Here is a 25302-nt window from a genome sequence, read left to right as displayed (position 1 = left end):
TAGGTTTTACTAAGATGCTGTAAGCAATGTTAGCATTCTTGCTAACTTATACTACAGTTAGCAAGACTTAGCAAAACACTTCACAAACACAAACACATGGTAGTTCTACAAAATCTGCCAGACATGTCTGACATTAAAATACTGTAGCCATTCTAGTGTAGCTGGTTGACTAATGATGTTTTACTGATTAAGTTAGTTTGAAGTTGTGGGCTTGTTTTGATGCCTGATGCCAATATCTTAGAGAGGAGGTTGGCCGATGGCCAATATTAAGTTTATATATATGATACCACGTTATTTAATTTAAAAGTAGTAAATAACACATGCATAAATGCAATGCAATTTATATGTTTTACATAATATTTCCTCAAAGTTTTTTTTTTTTTTTTTTAATGAATGAATTTAAATAAATGAATTGCACTTGATACAAAATAAATTTGTAAAACAAACATTTATACTAGGAAGTTCGGAACTTCTTGATTCTTTTATAATGTTATCTTAACATAGTATTGTTCATAAATACAGACATTAAAAACACAAATAAAAAGGAATTAAACTCTTTTACCAACAGTGTAATCAGTAATCTGGTAAGTTTATGTATACTAGGAATCATATTTTTCTAAGAAAGACTAGGTTCTCAGCAATGTCAAAATAAAAGTCCCACCATCTGACGCTTATCGGCCAAACTGAAAAACTTAGCGATAACTGAAAAATACCAAATACCTGCCGATATATATTAGCCATGGCAACATATTTTTGCATTCTTGCTAACTTTCACCAGAATCAGCCAGACTTCAAACCCTTCCAGTAAATGGTACCTTTCCAATAAAATTATCAAATTAATTGGATTCATTCAGAATTAGAATTTTAGCTTCTGTTTGTTGTGAAGTGAGGATTGTCGTTCTTACATCTCTCTTCAGAAGTGACAGTGCAAGCTGGATTGCTTTTCTTTTTTCATTCATCTCTCACCATGTTTGATGAGAATGCACTGCAGACACAGCAGGAAGTGAGAGCTGTGCAGCTTGTTCATGTACCTACAGCTCCCAGCTGTGATCCAGCGGAGGTTCAAAAACACAGTAGGATATAAAGGGCACAAGTAACTTCCTTTGGCCCAGCCTAGTTTTTCTCTCTACAGTTCTCTCTGCTTCACTCTTACCTCTGCCAACCGCATGCACCACAGATGGGCCGAACCCCCGGATCTGAAAGCCCAATCCGTCCACAGAGTCTGGGATCTTCACAGTCCTGTGGAGCAGATAGACACACAGACATCAATTTTGGTCGCCATGCACATCACATTTTCTGGCCGTTGCTCCAAGCGTATTGTGTATTCTGGGTTGCAGTTAAATATTGAGCTGATATCCATCAATAAAAGGATGTTTATCTGGCAGGTTCTTAATTTAATTGATATCAGGCTTTATAGACAATCTGTCTAGTGTTATGAATCCTTAGATCACAGGAGATGAGAGGTTTTCTACTCACTCTCTGGGTTTGGTGCTGACCAGTACTCTGAGGGGGCCTTTGATGTGGAAGCACTGTTTTAGGAAGTTTTCCACATCCTGGAAAGGTCTCAAGAAGACCAGGTCCCCATTAATAGCAAAGATCTTTTTCCCCACTTCCAGACCAGCCATCTGCACAAGAGACACGCAGGAATATCAAATAACCTCTCACTCTAGATATATAGTTGCTCCAAAATTACGTGGACACTTAAAAACGTGAGAATGCCATTAGACAGCAAAACATAAAACATTTATTTATTTAAAATATAAAGCTAGGACAAACACTTTCAAAGTAAACTATTTCACAAAAAAAAAGGTTTGAAATTTTGTTTAGTTAATTCATTAAATTATTTATTTATTTTGTGAAATAATACTTTTACTTAACACTTTATTAATATTAATGTTAATAATTAATACTTTTACTCAACACATTAAACCAATCAAAAGAGACAGTAAATTATTTTATATTTTATATATTATTTTATATTCAAGTTTATTTGTATAGCGCTTTTCACGATACAAATCGTTGCAAAGCAACTTTACAGAAAATTAAGTTTCTACAATATATTTAGTAGAAATATATTGTAGAATTTAATATATTTAGCATAAAAAACTTACTTAAAAAAATCAATAACTCATACCAGCCCCAAACTTAACAGTAGTGTAATTATTTTAAAAAAATCAACATTTCTCTTGTCACACTGGATGAAGTTGATGTTATGAATGACACCTTTGTTTATTTTGCTGTGTAAAATTGAGGGAAAATAACTACTTTGAGGTTAATGTATATAAAAACTTACTTAAAAAAATCAATAACTCATACCAGCCCCAAACTTAACAGTAGTGTAATTATTTTAAAAAATCAACATTTCTCTTGTCACACTGGATGAAGTTGATGTTATGAATGACACCTTTGTTTATTTTGCTGTGTAAAATTGAGGGAAAATAACTACTTTGAGGTTAATGTATATATCTCATGTATGTATGTACATGAATGGATGGCTGAATGCATAGATAAATTTCATTTTCACAGGTGCAGGGTTCAATCCTTTCATCTATATGTGCAACTTCCTGCTCTGAGCTCTCAAGTGGATGCAATTCATTCACTCTGTGCTTCACTGAATGGATTGGACACGTCTCTTGACAGCTATAAATATAACCATTCTTCTCTTACAATAAAATGTACAGTCCTCCGTTTCCGGATCATGTTTTCCCTCTGCACTGAGAAAAATGGTTGGGCAGCTTTTCCCTTTTTTCCCTGTTGCTTTTTCTTTCCCTTTTTCATTCACTTTTTCTTTTTCATTCACCTCTCTCTCTTGGTCACTGTCTTTTTATCAGTTACAAACACGAAAGCCCATTTTGCTATTTTTACGAGACAGCTTTTCATCTATGTAAGTGCACAGCTGGATTTTATTGCCTATTTCCCCTTTTTTTCACTCTGCTCTACATTGGAAACAGATCCACATGCAATGCAGCACCCGTACTGTGATGCACAAGTTACTTGAGGTCTGGGTGGCATCACTCTCTCTATGTCAGAACCGAGTCAGTTTGCTTGACCACATTTGCCAGGGTTTAATCTAACAGATCGAACATATTAAAGCACTAAAAGGGAACCTCAAGACTGGTGTGATTTGAGGTCTATTTGTGTTATAAGCCCACAACCACAAACATCCAAATGTTCATTATCACAAAGCAAGTTCAATTAGAGTGTTAATTGCTAATTAAGGTTTTCAATTTCAATTTCAATTTGAATGCCTAATTGGTCTGATCGAGCACAAACAAACAAAAAGATGAGCTTGACAACAGGTGTGTAAATGGTCTCATTAAACCCCTCACCACCGTTTTTATTTTTTTTTTATTTTACTATGCTTGGAAATACATTAGAGAAGCCTATCTTTTATATTCACAGTAAGTCTAGCTAGAAATGCTGAAGGAAAAACAGACCAGTGGTTCTCAACTGGTGGGTCGTGACCCAAAAACAGTGTGCAGGTCTGTTCTAAAAGAGAACAGGGACAAACTATGCTAAATAAAAATAACAAAATGCAAATAACCATACAATAGTTATGAATGCAAAATGAATAGGCTTTTCAAAGGAGAGGAGAAAGCACTTCTCATATGCAAACAAGGTTGCACAACATTACACTTTTAAATATAAGTAGTGGGTTTCAATTTACGCAAATATCTAATGATACAAATGTTACAAAAACAATTCAAAGCGGTTTAAATGTTGACATATATTAGTAAGATGATGTGATTTTTTTAGATAGTTTATACTTTTTATTTATTATGCACACAAATGGACCAAGGTGAACATATTTAGACAGGTTGTGAAACCTGTTTTGTTTTTAGAGTCAGACAGTTGAGTATACCTATCAAAAAAATCTAGTACAAACGTAATTGGTGGTCGTCAGTGGCAGCTGTCACAGTTGCTTGGCGACAAGAGCAATCCTCTGTAGACGAGACCGTCCCATAATGCTCAGTTCGACCTTTGCGTTCTTAAAGGATGCATCCCCTGAATTGGGACGCAGCTTTTGTGTTGCTGTATCTGCTAAATATGTCTGAAGAACTGCATTGTTTGGCAGAAAATTATTATTATTTGTATCATAAATTATTACATTATTAACCATAGCTGTGTATTTGTTTTGAAACCTTACCCGGTATATGTAGTTCCATTTTATAAAAGCAAAAAGCCTAATGAAGCCACTATTTACAGTGATTTTAAACAGCTAAGGACAGTTTACTTTTGTACAATAAAAATACTGGTAAACAACTCAAGTCACCACTTGATGTCCAAAATAAAATCAGGGTCTTTATGCAAAACCAGTTGAGAACTAAAAAAAAATAGGATTTCTGTTTTTCTAAATCACACACACAAAGGTAACACACGTACCTCAGCATGAGAACCTTTCTCCACTGATTTGACGATGAGTACTCTGTTTCGATCTTCTAGCGTGAAGCCATAACCTCCTTCACTTGGCTTTATCTGAAATCAGAGTACACATTTCACAGTTATCATGACTTAGTAGCTTTGGTTTTGTCATGCAGTGACATTTTATTACAATTCATGTCTTGGAACTGCTCCTAGAACGTGAACTTCAATCTTGCATGAGCCCAAACTGTCAAACCAGTTGACTTCATGTTTAAGTATAATGAGAGGCTGCTTTAGAAACAGTCAAGCATAATTACTGGTGAAGACTCTAGAGTCAGAGCTGGCCTGAGTTCAGACCCCCCGTTCGTGCCAAAGCAGAAAAGCCCCATGCGAGTGGATGAAAACCACATGGGCTCAAGCCAACGTGAGCTATTGTAAGTGCCATCAGCTGTAGGCGATTACAGACGACATCTCTCACCAGCAGCGACTTGGCGATGACATTCTCCACTATTTTAAGATCATGCTTTATGGGCTTGTGTTTGGTGTTGGAACCCTCCATTTCCTCGTCGGCAAAGAAGCGAAACAGAAGAGGCTCGTCCTTAAATTCACTTTTTTCCAAAACTGCAAAAAGACAAAAGCAAGATGTTTTAGGACAAATTATACCTGATGCTCATTCAGTAGTGCTAAATTTCCAAAAAAGCCAAAAATCTGATATTTGAAATTTACATGTACTGTGGTGTCACATGCTAAACTCTGTCTAAATTAAATAACATTCTGATTCTATTTGACTACTACTTAATTTCATTTCACTTAAATTATTCATTTAATTAATTTCATTCCACGCCAATTATTAATAGTATTCTATAACTTACAGAACAAGAAGCAACTTTATAGCAACTACTTTGTTGTTATGTTTTGGCGGCTCCTTGTCATGCAGCAGATGAGAATCAAATTGATGTGTAAATTGAATTTGTGAACTACACAGAAGAGGGTAACACATAATGTACTGGAATGACAAGAGCCGTACAGAGAGTTTCAGAGGGGAAGCCTTTTCTATGGAAAGTGGGTCCTGTGAAAAGAAACAAGCATGGATTTCAATCTGTCACCCCGGCAACAAGGGCTCTAAACAATCTCTTCACTTTTGTAGTAAAAATACCCCCCAATGAGAAAAAGAGGTCCAGTGTTTTCTAGACTTCTGTAGGCAAGATTAGATAAAGCTGAATTAGCTTTAATGGCCACATAACCAAGTAAACCATCTTAAAAGGATGAATGCAATGGTCGCATACAAGGCCAAAAAATGAAAGCATAGCCAATCAAGTTATTACGTTCTATAAATTTGTTGGTAGTTTACCGCGTACGAAACTCAATTGCAGGCTGTTGGGAGCAGCCCATGTTAGACTATAAATGAGTCACACAAGCATGATGTGGACTTTGGCATCGAGTGCCCTGAAAATGAGACCCGAATCCTGCAAACAAACGGTTGCCATGACAACTAGCCAGTCAAACTTGGATTGTGGAGAAGGTCAAGGCTGTTGTCGAGAGACAGAATGTGCAGAATCCAGCTAGAGGAAAAGTTTTGCAATGTGCAATTTACCTCATACGCTACAAAAAAAGAAATGCTTTCAATTCAAAATGTTCTAAAAACATCGAACATATCAAATGTTCTAAATAGATTTACTCAAGAAGAAACTGTTAACATATTATCTTATAATTAGATCAATCGTTTAAGTAAACAAATCATTCTCATTCATATTTTTCATATTTATCATTTACTGAGTTTCTCACTTCATGTGATTGCTTTTTCAGTTGTGAACAATTGTTATTTTTAATGAATGATTGAGTTATTGATTCAATGTCATACTCAAAACTCACAAAAAGACACTTGTCACTACCTAAACCCATTGAACAAATCAAAAAAATGAACCAATGAACAAATCAACGAATGGAACAAATCAGTAAAAATATTGGAACAAATGACTCACTCAAAACACACACAAATAAATACTTCTCAATCTTTAAAGCCATAGAACTAATCAGTGACCAAATCATTGAATGCATCTAAATCAGTAAATGAATCTGAACAAGTCTTTTGGGTGAACAGACTGAAAAAGGTCACTGAGATGAATCAAAAATCACTCCTAATAAAATTAATGAAGTTTATTTCCCTGTTCCCATTGGCAAATTGTATTTTTGACATTGTTTCTGTTGTTTTAAAGTTTAAACCTCACTAGAGTTTCTTTGATTTATGCTTAAAACATGCTGGTTTACACTTTTGGGATGAGTTAAGATAAGACGTGCACACAAAAAGACAACTTTGACATACTATGTCAAAGAGACAAAAAGAAAAGATATAATCAGACAGACACACAGAAATAAAGAGAGGAAATAAAAAAGAAACAATGACATAAACGACTATCGTACCATGATGCATGAATCCATTGTCACACAGCTCCACCCCCAAGATCAGCGCCTCTTCTCTGCTTCGGCAGTCACCCTTCATAAGAGAAAGAGACAAGTGCCAATCTCTTTGTCTGCTTACAAGTGGTCAAAATGTCACACACCCTCCTTTGAGCTACAGAAAACCACATTTAATTCACACAAACACTACTGCAGTCCGGTCGCCACAGTGTGACAACTCTGAAGGGTCACTTGACTGCCTGGCAATAATTTCATAGTCGAACACAACACATCATCTTATTGAAAGTTGCCTCTAAATATCTGAATCACACTTCAAATTGAATCAAAATGTGCATTCTCATGATGACTAGTCTGCTGGCTAGACGGTGGTTTATTGTTACAGTTCTCTTCCGCCTCAGCATATTTGAGATTATCCGGCCTGTTTAGGAAACAGCTACCACTTTTGCTCCATTCTTTCCTCTTGTCTCATTTCCTATGGATATCAATGTGTTTACAATCGGTCTATAAAACAGAATCAATGTCCAGAACAATCAAACTCAAATCTTACCTGTGCTATGAGCCAGTCTATCAGCTTGTTGGCCATCACCACCGATTTATATGTTCGTAGATGATAATCCTTATCCCTGTATGGAAATCAAGTAAAATTCGACTTGAACAGTTCAAAAAATGTCTCCTCTTTACACACATTTCAAGCTAAACTTTAACCCTTGCCCTTACTTGCATTCGCCTGTTCTGGGCTTTCACGTCACGACAGCCCTTTCCTCTCAATTTTTCGAGGCCCAAACAAGTTCCTTACCTTGAATTTCTTTTAGGGTTACACAGGGGTCATAATGTTTGACCGGGTAAGGACCCTCTGCATATATTTTGCTCTTGCTGACCATGCTAAGTGGCACAAAGTTGATCTGGGAGAACTAAATTGGAAATTTTTATCAATGCCGTGTGAGTTGATGTGTTGAGATGAGAGAAGATGTCAAGTAATCACAATGGTGAACTAATTGACTAGTCAGTTGTTGAAGATTTTTTCCAGTTTTGATATTTTTAGCAGACGACTGCTTTTTTTTTGTGATGTGATGTGATTTTTAATAAATCGTTGAGTTAATGTCTCATTTAAAAAAAACACTTGTCACCATATAAAGCCAATGAATAAATCAGTGAATGAATCTGAATGAATCAGAACAAATCTCTTTTTTTCATCCGTTAATAGCTTATGTTTAATTAATCGGGTTAATGATTCAACGTTTCACTCAAAAACTTGTCACCACCTGCCATTGAACAAATCAGTAAACAAATAAAGACACTTGTCACCACCTAAAGCCACTGAATGAATCAGTGAATAAATCCATGAATAAAGCAGTAAATTAATCTGAACAAATCTTTTTTTCAGTTGTGGACTACTTGTTTTAAATGAATCATTGAGTTAATGATTCAATGCCTAACTAAAATCACACAAAGACAACAAAAAGACAACTTGCTACCATCTAAAGCCATTGAATCAAACAGTGAATGAAATGATGAACAAATCAGTACATGAATCTGAACAACTTTTTTTGTTCAACATAACATCCTGGTTGTCAATTTTGGGATGTATATGACAGAATACACATAAGATATGACAGAATGGGGGAAAAAAACACAACTTTAAACATGGTTGGATTAGCATGCTGCCAATTACAGGTTTACACGATTAAACCATTCTGGAAAAGTGAATTCAGTACCGGTAGAACATGCCACTTTAGTCATAAACATGCAGATGGGTATCTTTGGCTACTGAGTTGCATCTCATGCTGTTTCTTAAGTGTCTTGCTACTGGCATTGCTTATTTAAGCTCCAGTAGAGGTCAGCAGGTGACTCTCAGCTCAGTTTGGTCCAGCTCCAGGGCCTGGAATGGGTCAAATGGATGCTTTCTGGCTGTTTCCAGACCACAGAAAATTAAATGGAGCAAAGATTTTCCCATGAAGCCAAGGGTCTCTTGGGGGACACTCGCTGCGCTAGGTCAGAGAGCTACGCTAGGGCCCACACCCTACACACTCACACACACTAGACTCCAAACTTAGCTGTTTGAATTCAGAGAATTCGAAAACATCCCCATTCCATTTTTACACAACCAAACACCTACAGATGACAGGAAATGTGCATTTTCTCTTAAAGAAATCCTCTCTCACATGCACCTCAAGTGTGTATGATGGTTCCTGTTCGATTATATAAGGATTTGTTTTAATCACAGTCCACAAGTGTGAGTCTGGACAGGCCTTGCCATGATTTGACCGCTACAGACATGGAGCCAGCCCTTTCCTCTGTAGCTGTACTCAGAACTGTCAGCGTGACAAATGAGGGTAAACAGCGTTACCACAGGCAGTCATATGCCTGGCACAAGAGCACTGCAATCTGTAGGACAAGTGTGTGCAAAGCCAACCAAACCTTTCAAATCCTTTTCAGTCTCCAGATTTTGAGCATTTGGTCATTTTTAAACACTCTTAGATATTTACTTTCTTTTTGTTCTACTTCTCACTGTTATACAGTATGGCTGGAATGTTACTCATCCTGGATTTTGGGGCACAGAAGAGCTGGGTTTTTTTTAATATGGTTGAGGCGGGGGTGTGAAGCCCCTCCAGAGCCCCTCCAACCAGCAGGAAATACCAGATAATTAAACTAGAGCTGAATTCTCCAATTATAGCTTTGCACGGAAGAGATGATCAGTACAGAAATATGGGAATGTATGCATTCTTAAGCCCTACTTGGACGCTAATTGTATCTCATGGGGATGTCAGTAAAAATGAATTTGCATGGCATCTCGGTGATAAAACTCAGGCATTCAGATGGCGATTTGTTCACTGAGGAGTGAGTTCCTACGAAGCTGGAAAAATGGTGCTCATGTGGTCAGTCACATGATTGTCAGCTATAAACAAAATGTCTGTTACTGCTTGGAAAATTAATGAATCATACTTAATTTAATTATAGAAAAATAACATCCATTTTACTATTTTATTATTTTAATATCCTATATAATAATACGAAACTGACACACTGTGATTTAAATGGCTTCCTGTCTCAAAATGCTGGATGTCTTTTTAAAAATGTGGACATAATTAGAAATAAGTTAACTCTTATTTACATAAGGTAAACATTTGGGTAACACTTTCAGAATACTGTTCTGTCGTTACTGAATAACTACACGGGATCAAATAACTAATGCACTAATAACATTCTAGTAACTACTATCAACTAACAAAAAACTCTTATTAATGATTTAGTAAGTAATAGTGCTCAGTTGAAAGTGGTAGTTCACTATTAGCTAAGCAGTAACTACTTTTTTTTTTTCATGTATCCCGGATAACTACTAAGAGCTACTATACAGGTTCATAATTAATGTGAATTATGCATAATGTATAATAAATTCTAAAGTGAAGATCATGGTAACCCACTAGTAATGACTCAAGTATTACCAAATCCTTCTAAAGGAACTACTAATTATTCTCAGTATTCAGCATTCTAAAGTGAAAAGCACGATAACTCCTTAATATTGACTGACGTTGTAAGCTTTTAAGATATATGTAAGGTCTTTCATAGTAATGACTCAAGTGTCACTACATCCTTCTAAAGGAATTACAAATTATTTGGATCAGTATTCTAAAGTGAAGATCTTGGTAACCCACTTGTAATGACTCAAGTGTTACCAAATCTAGCAAAAGGAATTGTTATCCAGAATCTTACAAAAACCTCAAAAGCTTACAGTGATTTCAGTAATTACTAGAGACGTGTTTTTCACTTTAGAATAATGATCGAAATAATAAGTACATCCTTCTGAAGAATTTGGTAATACTTGAGTCACTAGTGTGTTACCATGACCTTCCCTTTAGAATTAATTATACATTATGCATTATTCATTTTAATTATGAACCTGTTTACAGTAGTTCTTAGTGGTTCTTGGGAAGGTATGGAAAAAATAGTAGTTCCTGATTAACTAATAGTGAACTACAACATTAGGATAAGCACTATTTCTCGCTATTACTTACTTGTTAGTTACTAGAGTGCTAATATTGTGTTGCACATGTGTTCTTGTGTAGCTGTTCATTAATGGCGGAACAGTATTCTAAAGTATTACCAACATTTGACCTGGCTACTTGTTTGACTAGTAAAATGATCAGTTGTGTAAGACCTAATTATTTCATTATATTAATATTAAAAAAAAGTACTGCACCCCTTAATAATGGGCAATTTCAAAACCTGACATAATACAATAATTGTTAAAGTTTCCAGTAACAAAAGTGTGCACATTACCACAAAGTGCAACAGTTGCCGTATGGGATTTACAAAACAAATTTTGAATTGATCCCTCCTTGAAAACTCAGAGATGTGGATTTGGATGGCAATTAAATTACCACACAACCTTCTTAGAAGTCTTCTAATTTCTAGTGAAATCAGTTTTATTTTATTTCTAGTTTTTATATTAAATTCTGTATATAATAAACCTTAAAAAAACTCAGAATGAAATCAAAATTAAATACAACTATTTCAAATTAAATATTTCAATATTTTATAATTGAATATAGTAATATTTTTTATTTCGTTTGTTTTACATGATCCCTTTCTTGATTTGCAGGTCTAGATTAAATTTTTTTTTGAATAAATAAAAAAAATAGAAAAAAAATAAATTCACAATTAGAATTAGTGCAATAAACAAAAAAAATAATATTTCTAAATATATATATATATATCCAAATGAAAATCATAGTGCCATTCTATGGCTCAAACACATTCTCACTGCAAAGAATCTATGTACTTCATATGTCATAAATCCAGCCTTAAAGGGATAGTTCACCCAAAAAGGAAAATTTGATGTTTATCTGCTTACCCTCAGGGCATCCAATATGTAGGTGACTTTGTTTCTTCAGTAGAACACATATGATGATTTTTAACGCCAACCGTTGCAGTCTATCAGTCGTATAATGCATGGCAATGGTAACAAAATCTATGAGAGTAAAAAAAACATGCACAGACAAATCCAAATTAAACCAAATTAAACCGCGCATGGCATCCGGTGCGTGAGGTGTGTACGCGCTCTGACGTAGTTTACGCATGTGCCGAAAGTGATCTCTCGTGCGTATATGTCACTCATTGTTTACACAGTGCACAGTCATTGTAGGTACGACGGCTAATCAAAATGGTACTTACTTGCGCTTATCCGGATTGTTCAAACCGACTTAAAACTAAAAGATTACGTTCTCTCTGTTCTCAAAGTGGTGACTTTCCACGTATTCCCAACTTCTGAGCCTGCTCGCCTGAAGTTATGGTTGATTGCTCTTCGGCTGGATATCAACACACCCATTAACGTAAACTACGTCAGAGCGCGTACACACCTCACGCACCGGATGCCGTGCGCGTGCCCAAAGACAGTTGGACATAGTGGTGTATTAGAGGTAAAAAATGATATAAATACTGATCGGTTTCTGGCACAAACCGATCGTTTCGTGTCTTAGGACATCAATGTGTCGTCATAAGCCGCAGGGTTGAATTTGGATTTGTCTGTGCATGTTTTTTTTACTCTCATAGATTTTGTTCCCATTGCCATGCATTATACGACTGATAGACTGCAACGGTTAAAGTTAAAAATCATCATATGTGTTCTACTGAAGAAACAAAGTCACCTACATGTTGGATGCCTTGGGGGTAAGCAGATAAACATAAAATTTTCATTTTTGGGTGAACTATCCCTTTAAAGTGTTAAAAACCTTTAGAAGTCAACTCAGGTTCCCCCACAAAAATAAACATTCTTTGCTTTGACAAAAACTTACATTTTTATGCAATTTACTTTCCAGAAATAGCTTGCATATTGTAGTAAAACCCAACAGGCCTTCAACAACGATTGTAGACTTTAGCAGAAAATTGGAAAATGAATCCATCTGATCATCCGAACGAGAAAATGTGCCCACAGAGTCCATTAGCTTTGTGTTTACATGCAGAATTTAATGTCCTGTTGTCTGTCAGCTGCCAAAATCTAGGCATGCACCTGTTTCACATTTAGGGCTTCCACTCTGATTACTCACATAGGAGCATGACACAACATTGTGTTCAACTCCATGAACTAAAAATAAGACAATGTCTACAAAATTATCTTGTTACGTGCCTAAACATACATAAAAAGTATAAATAACTGAACTAATTATGGATAAAAATATTTTTTTATCACTTATCAGTCTCTAGTTTTTTTTCCTATAGGTGCTATCTTTAGAGTGGAATGAGAAGCGACAGGGGTGCGAACGCACCTGGCAGAGCTGGTGTGACTAGAGACAGCTGTAATGAGGTGGAACTAAGCTACTGGCCGCTTACCTGATCACCGGTGTGAATAAACTATGGAGTCGGCAGAACAGCCTCACACCCTGAGGGGAAGAAGGACATTTGTTCTTGTGTGTCAAACTTTTCCAAAAGGCAGAAAGAGACAGAGAGAAACTGGCCATTTAGCAGAGCATGGCTGCTTGAGTTACCTTGGAGATAACATCCTGCATGTCGCTGCGAGGGTGGTATGTGCCGTCATCATAGCGGAACCTATAGAGCACCGGCTCTGGCTTAAACTGGTGCTTGTCTGTAACTGAAATGAGTTCAAGAGTGTGGAGATTAAATTAAGAGTAGAACAAAATGCATCCAAATAATACGTTTCCATATAAATGTATGTTTACACTATTGTTCAAATGTTTGGGGTCAGTACAATTTTTATTTTTCAATAGAAATCAATACTTTTATTAAGCAAGGATTCATTCAATTGATCAAAAGTGACAGTATTTACAGTGTTACAAAAGATTTAGATTTCAAATAAATGCTGTTCTTTTAAACTTCCTACTAATCACAGAATCCTGATAGATAAAAACGTATCATGGTTTCCACAAAAATATTGTTTTCAACATAAGAAATGTTTCTTGAGCAGAAAATCAGCATATTAAAATTATTTCTGAAGGATCATGTGACACTGTAGACTGGAGTAATGATGCTGACAGAAATAAATTACATTTTTAAATATATTACAAAAAAAAAATACAAATAATAATCTTTCCAAAAATTCTAAACTGGAAAACCCCCAAACGGGAGAATATATAAATAAATGAAAATATTACCAACTATAATAGCAATATTACTAATAAAGTTCATTTACAAGCAGTCCCACAAAATAATTACATAGATGACATTTTTGAAAAGTTTTGTGAACCATTTTTTTTTTATAATTGTTAACCTTTATTTGCATGTATTGTATGTAATTTATTTCAATTTATTAAAATAGTAGTTGTAATTTATTTCACAAAATTGTCCAATAACGGGAGCAATGAAAATTACAGAAGTATCAGCTGGTCATGTGATCTCAGAATGATGGCCTCTATGTGGCAGCCTGCTTTATGAAGAATAAAACAGCTTTTATAAGGCTACTGATATGACTGGACTCATTTATTAATTGAAGGATCATGTGACACTGTAGACTGGAGTAATGATGCTGACAGAAATAAATTACATTTTTAAATATATTACAAAAAAAAAAATACAAATAATAATCTTTCCAAAAATTCTAAACTGGAAAACCCCCAAACGGGAGAATATATAAATAAATGAAAATATTACCAACTATAATAGCAATATTACTAATAAAGTTCATTTACAAGCAGTCCCACAAAATAATTACATAGATGACATTTTTGAAAAGTTTTGTGAACCATTTTTTTTTTATAATTGTTAACCTTTATTTGCATGTATTGTATGTAATTTATTTCAATTTATTAAAATAGTAGTTGTAATTTATTTCACAAAATTGTCCAATAACGGGAGCAATGAAAATTACAGAAGTATCAGCTGGTCATGTGATCTCAGAATGATGGCCTCTATGTGGCAGCCTGCTTTATGAAGAATAAAACAGCTTTTATAAGGCTACTGATATGACTGGACTCATTTTGTAATTTTAAACATATTTGCCAAAGGTAAAAGTGATTTTTTGTACACTTTTTGCATTGTTCATTAGCACTTATATTTCAAATACATACAACACTAACAATGTAATGTAAAGATTTAAAACGTATGGTTTATATTCTATTTGGATTAATTTTACACGTGCATGGAGACAGAAATTCTATACAATGAGGCTGATTGAATATCTTTGTTGGTATTAAAATGTTTTACAACAATGGCACGAACAGCTACAAAAACTCTTAAGGACCTTCAGAATCTCTCAGTGGAATTTAGAAGCTTTCAGCTCCATGTAAGCACAAATGCAAGTAACACTAACATGCTTATGAAAAGTAATCCCTGCCAAATGAATTCATCCTCCTGAGCGAACACTCAGCAAAGGCTTAAAGATCTTTCTCACCAAAGCTGTAAATGCGAGCGAGTGGACAGAGGGCCCTAATGCTCAAATTTATTTCTCCCTGTTAGGAAGCGGTGAAGTGAAAAGTGATTTAGCATGAAGTCTTGGCTCAAAGCCAGTCTCCTTTAAGGAAAAAAATGGTCTATATGGTGAGCATGCATTAAGCAGAACTGGAACCCACGGACCAAACAAATGACAAAAGAAATAGCAGAAGACCAGCCATTTCCCTCGGTATTAAACAAACAGCAGGGTGTGAAGGGGTGAATATTTGTAACACTTTATATAAACATAGACAAAGTAATAAAAAGCCATCTGCTCTTGGACACTCCCAGAATTCCTCAGGGCTTGAGAACAATGGCAGGGCTCTTGAAATATTAAGAGGGCTAATTGTTCAATCAGCCATCTGCATTAAACGGATAGTTCACCCTAAAATGAAAATTCTGTCATCATTTACTTCCCCTCATGTCATTCCAAACCTGTATGACTTTTTTTCTTCTTCTGTGGAACACAAAATGATATATTTTGAAGATTGCTGGTAACCAAACGTTTTTGACTTCCTTATTGACAAAAAGGGCCTCAATAGGACCCAAAACTGTTGGGTTACCAACATTCTTCTTTTTTGTTGCACAGAAGAAATGTATGCAGGTTTGAAATGACATGAGGGGGAGTAAATGATAACATAATTTTATTTTTGGGTGGACTATACCTTTAAAATATTAACTAAGCACAAACAGTGATGATGAAAACTCAACTTATTATTTTGAGCTAAGCAGGCATGACATAAACTTGATAATCAGGCCCACTGGTTTTGACTGATGGCCAATGGCCTTTAGTTCAATATGGTGTATTGCCTTTTTTCCTATTTATAAGATTAGAATACGTGTTAAACATTTTTTTCTGTATTATATTTTGTCAATTGCTATCTGGCTCTCAACTATCCCCTAATTCTTACAGAATTATAATAACTAAGGCAAAATAAATTACATTTCAGTCATCATTACTCACTCTCGTGTCATTTCAAACCTGGATGACTTTTTTTCTTCTGCAGAACACAAAAGAAGATATTCTGAAGAATGAGGTTTTGAAGTTTTGTCCATACAAACTAAGTCAGTGGGTTGCAAAACAGCATTGGACTCAATTAACTTTCATTGCATGGACAAATAAACACTGAGCCATATTTCAATATATAATTTGTGTTCCACAGAAGAAAGAAAGTGATACGGGTTTGGAATGACATGAGGGTGAGTAAAAATCAACAGAATTTTTATTTAATTCAGTAAACTCTTTGTAGTCAGCAGGAATTTCCAAATGTTTTTGTCAGACAAATACCTTTGACCTATAAGATTTAAGTTAATATTTCAACGATTTAACAAACCATTTGCATATTCCATTTTTTTTTCAGTTAATGCCGGGTTGATGGTCATGTGATACGAAGGTTTTCTTTTTTAGTAAATGTTTTATTTTGATTATCTTTTATTTTTAAAGGATTTATTTCAAAAGATTTATTTCAACATTTTGATAATTTAATTAATCATTAGTGTTTCATCAAATCTTAAAACCCCCCTGCCGTTCTCCCAAAAACTCCAGTTACACAACATAGTTACTGTAAAAATTTGAATCAATACTGACATGCAGAAAGTCAGAATATGTTAGTAAAAGATAAAAATGATGGCATAAAGTGGAAATGGAAATGGAACTGACCGTGGTGGATGATGCCATTTTCCAGAAGAGCCTGGCCCAAATGAACCCCTTCCTCAGGGTTATTGGTCTCTCCGATCTCCATCAGCCACGACACAAACTCACTAAGAAAAGAGAGACAGAGGACATATAAATAATGTGAGGACAATCAAAGAAGGACCGATAAATTATATGAATGACTGTCAACAAAATACATTAAAACTGAGTGCTCACACAGAGATGAGCTAATACAATTAATAGTCTTCTTGTGCAGTGAGGTGGAGTTTAAGTCTGGTCACATTTCCTTTCTTTCTTTCTTTCTTTCTACACATCTATTTACTATCCATCTATCTATCTATTTATCCACTCATCTATCTATGAATCTATCCATTGATCCCCTTAACAATGAAGAGATTAGAATAAGAAAAAAATTTACTCCTTTTTTATTTCTCTCCTACTCTTTTTCAATCTTTGTCTGGTTTCTTAAGTCTTTTTCTCCCGATAAAGCTAAACTGACTGCCCTGTATAATTTTGTAATTTTGCTGGGTAAAGCCACTGTCTCAGTGGAGGACATCTGATTCTACTCCCAGCACTCCCTCTCCTTCCCATCCACCTCTCCGCAAAACCAAAATGAGCATGCCAAGCTCCACCAGTGTAATCCTGCGGCTCTTCCCAGAGTCTATGGAACCCGATTGTGATACAGCATGAGAAACATCTCAGACTCCAGCAGACCTCTGAGGTTTTAGAAGACAGAATTTAGGTCTGTATTCCAAAGCATTAGTGAATTACAACCAATAAAAAGTGTACAAAGTTTGGATAGCGCACTTTCGCTGACTGAATGAATGATGGATATGAAGAGATAGAAACAGAAAGAGAAAATGACAGTGAACAAAATGAATAAAGAAAGATGAACACAGAACAAGACAGAATGTATAAATGTAGAGCATAACATCAGCACAGTCTCTGTGACAGAATTAGATACAATGATTGAAAGAGAAAGAGTGAAAAGACAGGAAATAATGCAGGGTTTGTCATTCCGCTGTCACTTTGGTAATTGCTTTAAAATTTTTACCTCCATTTCTGCACAATTGAACTGTACATCACACCACGGTATTACTGAAATTAATTCCACCAGATCACAAAGACAGCAGGATTTTAATCAAGAAGCACAGATGTTCCAGTAGCTCAGGTGGCACATGCAACTATTATTATATTAGGGCTGATAAACAGAATTTCAGTTTGCTGGTCTATACTATTTTCCAGCTCAGTGATTCTGTTTTTGTTTTTTTTTGACATGTTGGTGGTTTATCTTTCACTTGGATGTTATAAGTTGCACTGAGTAAATACAGCTGCATTTCAGGCTGCAAAGAAATAAAATGTGATTATTTTAAAGGGGGGTGATTCTTTTCTATACCCACTGTACGTATATATATATAAAAAAAGTGAATTTAAGCATCACAGTATTACAATATGTACTATAAGATAGTTAATGAAAAAAAATAAGTTATTTTAATAAAGGTGGTATTTCTCGGATTATGGTGAGATGAAAATTACTGGTTCTTACAAACACAGAAAATAATTTTACATGTGCAGATAGAAAATGACCATTATTGTTAATAATGAATGAGGAAGAGTCCATAATAAACATCACCTGATAAATATCCAATATTGACTAATACTGAAATCAATCAATCCATCAATCAATCAATCATGGATGCCTAGAGCACATATACTAATAAATGTGAATACACTGTAGTTTTGGATAAAAGCATCTGCTGAATGCTGTTTGCTAGTCCTGAGTGAGAACAAAAAATGCATAATTTCTTTGAGCAGCTTGATCTAAAAAATGGAGTTTAACTAAATATAGTGAATAATTTCCTTAAAGCAAGTGTTTCAATTAAGTCTGTTTGTTAATTAAGAGCTAACATTTGCTAAAAATTCAATACTCAGAGATTAACATGCACATTTAGCACATTAAGCAAAGAGAGAGACACTTATTAAAAGGGGAGAACTATACGAAAGCAGAGCAGAGTGAAATTATGTTCAAATAATGAGGGCATAGAGATACATGAAGCAAACAGATGAGATTGATCAAAAATATTACTGGCTGTGAATCACACGTTAAAATAGTAACACAAACCGGTGGCCAGATCACTACAGTGTTTCAGCACATTCACCCAGAAAGAGATATATTTTCACAGGTTCTGCTGTCATATGTTTCTTCAGTTCATCTGGCTTTCAGAGACGCACAAACCACCCACTCATGAACATTATCTGCTGTCTGTGATGTCTATCCTTAATGAATCCATTCCCGCTCCAGACCTCGCTGTCTGTGTGCTGTCTGGAAACGCTGGGGGAAAAAATGTTGTGCCCCTAAATCCATTTACAATATAATCTGGCCACAACTATAAGCAGTTGTTCTTTGAGGAGGCTTTTTTATTATCATTTCCTTTGAACAGGCAAATCCCAACCAAAAATGGCATTATAAAGAGTGGTTGAGTGTCACAGCATCCTGTCTTATTTTAGTGAACGGTGAGGTTGTCGTATTGACATCTCAAAGGGTTTGAATTATGAATGCCAGCTGCAGAGACTTCTGCATTGCCAGTCGAGCTGAGTTAATCTGAATTCAGCCTGAGGATTTCCCAACCACACTTAAAACAAAAGAACAAAAAAATCTAACACATCTCGGAACAATCTCCTTTATATTTTCTGGTCTGGGTACTGAAGTGTAATGCAAACACTTATATCTTCAAAGCTAAGCGGCAATATTTCTATCAGATCAAACTTAAAACGATGATAACTTGTGCAGAGTCTTTATAAGTCGTTGAAAAAAAATGTGTAAATCAATATTCTAAACTCTAGGTTAACATAATCCTGGGTTATTTGATTTCACGTTTCCCTAGTTCTTAATTCTTTGAGTAGTTAGTTTAAAAGGTTTCATGTGAGAACCCTGGGTTAACCTTCTTATTTGCATATTCATGAGGTATTTATCATGTTGATTTGTTTTAATACCTGCTTGTCTAAATATGTAAATATTGCCAGATAAATCTGGTCTGGATTAAATCTCACTTTTGCTGTAACTGTGTCCCTAAAATGCTGAATGTAAACAGCATTAATATTTAATGAGGCAAACATTAAGGCAGTTTATGATTGGTTGGCTCATGCTAAACAACTTCATGTTACATGGATGGCACATCCTCATTTCACACTGCAATTTGGGGTTAACAATGCAAAAGTGGTGCATGGTTGGTAATGGAGGCATTAAAAGGGGGACAGCAGCCTTAAAAACTACAAGTATGGAACACTTTACACTTTCACACTTTTTTTGCCCTATGTTCCCTTGTCCAGTGTTAAACGTCTAGTAGCGCTACGTGTGTCTCCATCCTACCCCTGCTTGGATGTTTATTAAAGATGGTTATCCTGAATCTCCTTCATCTCCGTGCTCCTTTGCTTCTTTGCTCCTCACAGTAGACATCCTGACACCAGCCCATACAGAATCTGTAGCCATAGAACTTTTTGCATTTCTGTTTATTAAATAATTACTTATTTGATTCAGCTTCCAATAACACTGTAAATCTGCAGTACTGCAGCTCCCTTTAACATGTGTCCATTTTCAAATTATTCCTCATTTTCTACCAAATCAGTCAGATAAAGTGAAAAAGTCTGCAGATTCCATCTGGGTCTGCTCATGAGTATGGTAGTGGTGTCTTTGAACACAGTTTAAAAACAACTGGGTGGTGCAGGGAACTCTGGGTACCATTTAAAACAGACCAGATTTACACTGTTAAATAAAACGCAGGTATAAAAACATTCAACCAATGCTCTTAAAAGGAGATTCACAATAAAAAAAACGACATAGAAGCTATTTACTAAACATATAAGTCAAATTCCTCAAGGAACATGAAAAAAAAAAAAAGATGGACTCTACAGAAAAGGACAGATTAAAAAGCACAGAAATGGATGGATAATAAAAGTGATCCTGAAACAGTGTTTGAGATCTATTCATCATGTATAGTAGCCTGAGATCTGATCACCCGAATGCTGTCCATCTCTAACTCCATTATACTTCACTGCTCTGTTATTTAAGATGTTCATGAAATGTTATGTGCTCCGGTCACTAACTTCTATATAAGAGCATGTGCTGTAAATAAATTATAATGTTTAGGTCTATTAAATGTTAAAATAAAATAAACGAAATAGTGGAATCAGTATCAGTATTAACAATATCTGACCTTATTATTACTTTGTAAAAAGGTGCTATTATATTGCTATTATATAGATATTATCTATTATATATTTTCTTTATACTGATTCTACATTAAGTTCAGGATTCAATGTAATAAAAATAAATAAACAACAAAAATACATAATAATATAAAAAAATAATAATAATAATTAATAATAATAATAAAAAAAATTGCAATTACAATTACACTGTAATGCCGTACAGTAAAAACTGACCATTAAATCTCAAATTAAGACTTTTGTTCATTCATAGTACACTTAATGAGCTGTAATGTATTTTTTTCAGCAGGTATTATTACATCACTACTCACTTTTTCGTCTTTCTCTCTCTTTTAAAATGGCCTCCAGCCACTCCTGCTTCTCCTCCGGCGTCTTTGCCATGCAGACGAACCACTTGTTCTTCGCTGTGTTGTGGATCTTCCAGCCGTTGTTCACGATGTTCCCGCTGCTGTGGTAATCCGCTGAGGAAAAACACCGACAAGTAATCAATGTCTGCCTGTCAGAGACGCCTTTTATAGTCCTCCCAGGCCACTTCCTTGGATTTTCCAAAACCTATTTTCTTTTGTCTGTGTGGCCCGTTTGTCTACATGTGGCACGACCAGCAATGTTCTCCGTTTCGCATTCTTGCCTTCCCTCCACATTTGTATGCCAGGCTATCTATCAAAGTGGTCCAGATGACAAAATGGCCATAAACAAAGCCGTGTGAACAGCCCATGAGAGCAGTAAAGTTCAGAGCAAATGAAACATTCAGGCAACAAACAAAATAGCCCATGAATGAAATGGATCACAGGCAGGCGACGAATCGATTGCTCTAATTACAAGGCCATGAAGAATCGACATGCTATTTGAACAGTCCTGAAGAACAGGCAGGAATTAAAACCCATCTTGAAGCACTGATTGCATCAATGTCTCAGAGGAACAAAATCCTTTAGAACTTTTTTGCAGCTTTCAAACAATACCGTGTGTAGTGGTTTTTTAATCATTTTCATGCATTGTTTTGGGATAAGTACTTCTCTACATTGTACAGCTCTATACTTTGCAAGCAAGTTGGGTTGTCATAATCATGAATTTTGTGCTGATGATTAATTGTAAATAAAGCAATTATTAAAATAATATTTTATTATAAAGAAATTGTGTTTTAAAAATATTATTATTAGGCAATAATAATAATAATAATAATAATAATATAGTATTAGTATTAATTTATTGATGACTTTTCTAATAATTTGTTATTATTTTATAAATTGTATATATGTAAGTGTGTGTGTGTGTATTAAATAATACAATTTATTATTGTTATTGTTGAATTGTTTTTGTTTGAATATGTTGTTCGATAATATATTTTTATCCCAAATCCTTAAATTTTATGCCCAAATGTGGTATTACATAAAGTAAAACAATGCATGGTAATATTATGTTAATACATTCACATAATAATAATAATTATTAATTTGCAAATAAATTCTTTAAAAATCCTACAATGTGATTTTCTGGATTTTTTTTTCTCATTTTGTCTCTCATAGTTGAGGTATACCTATGATGAAAATTACAGGCCTCTCTCATCTTTTTAAGTGGGAGAACTTGCACAATTGGTGGCTGACTAAATACTTTTTTTCCCCACTGTATATATATAAAATAGTAGTAAATTAATCAAATTATTATTATTATTATTATTATTATTATTATTTGAAAATTGTTGTTTTGAACGTTTTGAATGTTATGTGATTACTTATTTCTGTTATTTCTGTTAATTCTTCAGTTTTACGCATGATTAAGGTGTTATGCCCTAAGATTTTTGCAATTACGCAAATATGTGCAATTACATAAAGTTCATTTGAAAAGCTCACGTAACACACTGCTGCTTCAAAAAGGTAGACTACATTTGCTTAAAACTCCCTTATTTGGAAGATGATTATGCAATAATCATGACAGCCCAACAAGCAAGATCCGACAGAGCATAACTCTGAAAACCATATGCGAACAAACACCTCAGCAAAAAAACAAATAAGGTGAGATGTATTCATCAGTTTCTTTTCTCATGCATTAGAAATGGGCTGTACGGTCGCACCATAATCAGTCAATCTGGGCGCCTGTGTTTCCTTCCCCCGTAAATGGCCTGTGTGTTGCAATGATTACGCGTCTCAATTCAGCACAGGAATTGGATAAATTACACCACAGGCAGCATCTTCCTTTAATTCAACCGAATCAATTTCCAAATAGCTCTCAACTTTCATATAAAGACCTATCAGTTTTAAAACCGCTTCATTAGCACTTGCAGTTTTTTAATTCATTGTAACAGAATGCTACAAGCTTTTACTTGAATATTCTTTCTTTCATTTAAACAACCGAAATGCAAATCAAAGAGAAACTCTCCATCTATGGCTTAGAGTGCACTTTTACAGCTGCGCACAGGAAGTCTCCATCAACCTAACAGCTTTCATTACACGCAAATAATAGTTTATGTCTGGATTTTAGACGGAGCCATTGGGGAGAATGGGAAAACACCCACAAGCAAATGCGGCGGTGTTGGCTTTGTATAGATTCCATGGACTGAAACCCATCCTGAAACCCATCTCCAGAGCAGCCAGATATTAGGTCTGCCAGGGAGCAAATGATTGCTTCTACAAATATAAGTGATAATCAGGGCTTCTCCATCGCCAAAACACACTCCACTCAAGAGTTCATCCAGTCACCGGGCTCCAAGCACTTGTCATCCTGCCCAGAAAATGACATTTTTCTAACCTTTAGCAATTAAAGTAGTTAAACACTTACCCCACAGGCTTTGAAACTATAAAGCTCTATAGATCTATAGAGTTTATTATAGTTTCCCCCTGAGGGTGCAAAGATTATTCCGTTATTTTAAAACTAATGGATGGATTTCCCTTAAAGGCAATTATGTTTGCTGTTACATGACTTATATAAACTACTTTGATGGTGGTATTTTTTTTTTTTTCACTTTTAGAACTTAATAGCCCTAGTACCCAATTACTTTTATTATTCGGAAAAGACATTCTGCTAAAATCCCTCTTTTGTGTTTTACAGAAAAAAATTAAATACCCATAAGGATCAGGGGTATTATAGTTAACTAAAACTTCAACTTTAAAAAAGTTACTTTAAATAAACAATAAAATAAATTAAATAAAACATAAAAAGTAAACTATTTTCTCTAAAATAAAAATAAAAACTGTACATATTTTTTTTTTTCTAGTTCACGTTGGCCACAATTATTGGCACCCAATTATTTCAACGTCCTTTTCCCAAGATAACAGCTCTGAGTTTTCTACTATAATGCCTGATGAGTTTGGAGAACACCTGAGTGCACTTCACAGAGATCAGAGACCATTCCTTCATCTAGAATCTCTCCAGATCCTTCAGATTCCCAGCTCCATGTTGGTGCTTCTTCTCTTTAGTTCACCCCACGCATTTTCTATAGGGTTCAGGTCAGGGAACTGGGACGGCCAGGGCAGAAGCTTCATTTTGTGCTTAGTGAGACATTTTTGTGTTGATTTTGATGTTTGATTTGGATCATTGTCCTGATGGAAGTTCCAACCACAGCCCATTATATGATTTCTAACAGAGGCAACCAGGTTTCGATTTTTTATCTGTTGGTATTTGATAGAATCCATGATGCAATCTATCTGAACGAGATGTCCAGGACCTCCGGCAGAAAAATAGGCCCACAACATTAATGATCCAGCAGTATATTTAACCATGGTGATGGGGTACTTTTTAAGTTTCATCTGACCATAGAAGCCAGTCCCGTTTGAAGATCCAGTCGTGTCTGACAACTGAATATGCTGGAATTTGTTTTTGGATGAGCGAGGAGGATATTTCTTGAAACCCTCCCGAACCACATGTGACGTAGGGGCTGTTTGAAATTTTTTTTAAGCTTTCTGACCCCAAGACTCAACTAATCTCTGCAATTCTCCAGCTGTGATCCTTGGAGAGTCTTTGGCCACTCAAACACTCCTCCTCACCATGCATTAGGATGATATAAACACATGTCCTCTTCCAGGCTGATTTGTAACATCTTTAGCTGATTTGAACTTCTTAATTATTGCCCTGAAAGTGGAAATTGGGATTTTCAATGCTTTAGCTATTTTCTTACAGCCACTTTCTATTTTGTGAAGCTCAACACTCTTTTTATGCGCATCAGAACTATATTCTTTGGTTTTACTCCTTATGATGGATGATTAAGGGGATTTGGCCGTTGTGTTTCTCATATTTATAATCCTGTGGAACAGGAAGTCATGGCTGGACAA

The 25302-nt window shown here is 35.2% G+C and overlaps 1 protein-coding gene across 1 annotated transcript in view; it reads right to left on the bottom strand.

Moving 5' to 3' along the window:
* Positions 1-25302, bottom strand: part of prex2 (phosphatidylinositol-3,4,5-trisphosphate-dependent Rac exchange factor 2) — a 134887-nt gene that overhangs the window by 67191 nt on the left and 42394 nt on the right. Inside the window, exons 9-19 of the mRNA XM_016271792.1 lie at positions 21352-21501; positions 17387-17474; positions 16820-16920; positions 13263-13366; positions 13108-13157; positions 7328-7403; positions 6784-6856; positions 4841-4983; positions 4384-4476; positions 1477-1625; positions 1154-1239 (exon numbers count right to left, since the gene is read on the bottom strand). Of these exons, the coding sequence (XP_016127278.1) occupies positions 1154-1239; positions 1477-1625; positions 4384-4476; positions 4841-4983; positions 6784-6856; positions 7328-7403; positions 13108-13157; positions 13263-13366; positions 16820-16920; positions 17387-17474; positions 21352-21501 (1113 nt within the window). The remainder of the gene's footprint in view (positions 1-1153; positions 1240-1476; positions 1626-4383; positions 4477-4840; positions 4984-6783; positions 6857-7327; positions 7404-13107; positions 13158-13262; positions 13367-16819; positions 16921-17386; positions 17475-21351; positions 21502-25302) is intronic.

Source organism: Sinocyclocheilus grahami, unplaced genomic scaffold, assembly GCF_001515645.1.
Source record: "Sinocyclocheilus grahami isolate Dianchi unplaced genomic scaffold, SAMN03320097.WGS_v1.1 scaffold65.1, whole genome shotgun sequence".
Lineage (NCBI taxonomy): Eukaryota > Metazoa > Chordata > Actinopteri > Cypriniformes > Cyprinidae > Sinocyclocheilus > Sinocyclocheilus grahami.
Note: the sequence above shows the minus strand (reverse complement) of the source record. Positions and strands in the feature narration are given on the sequence as shown.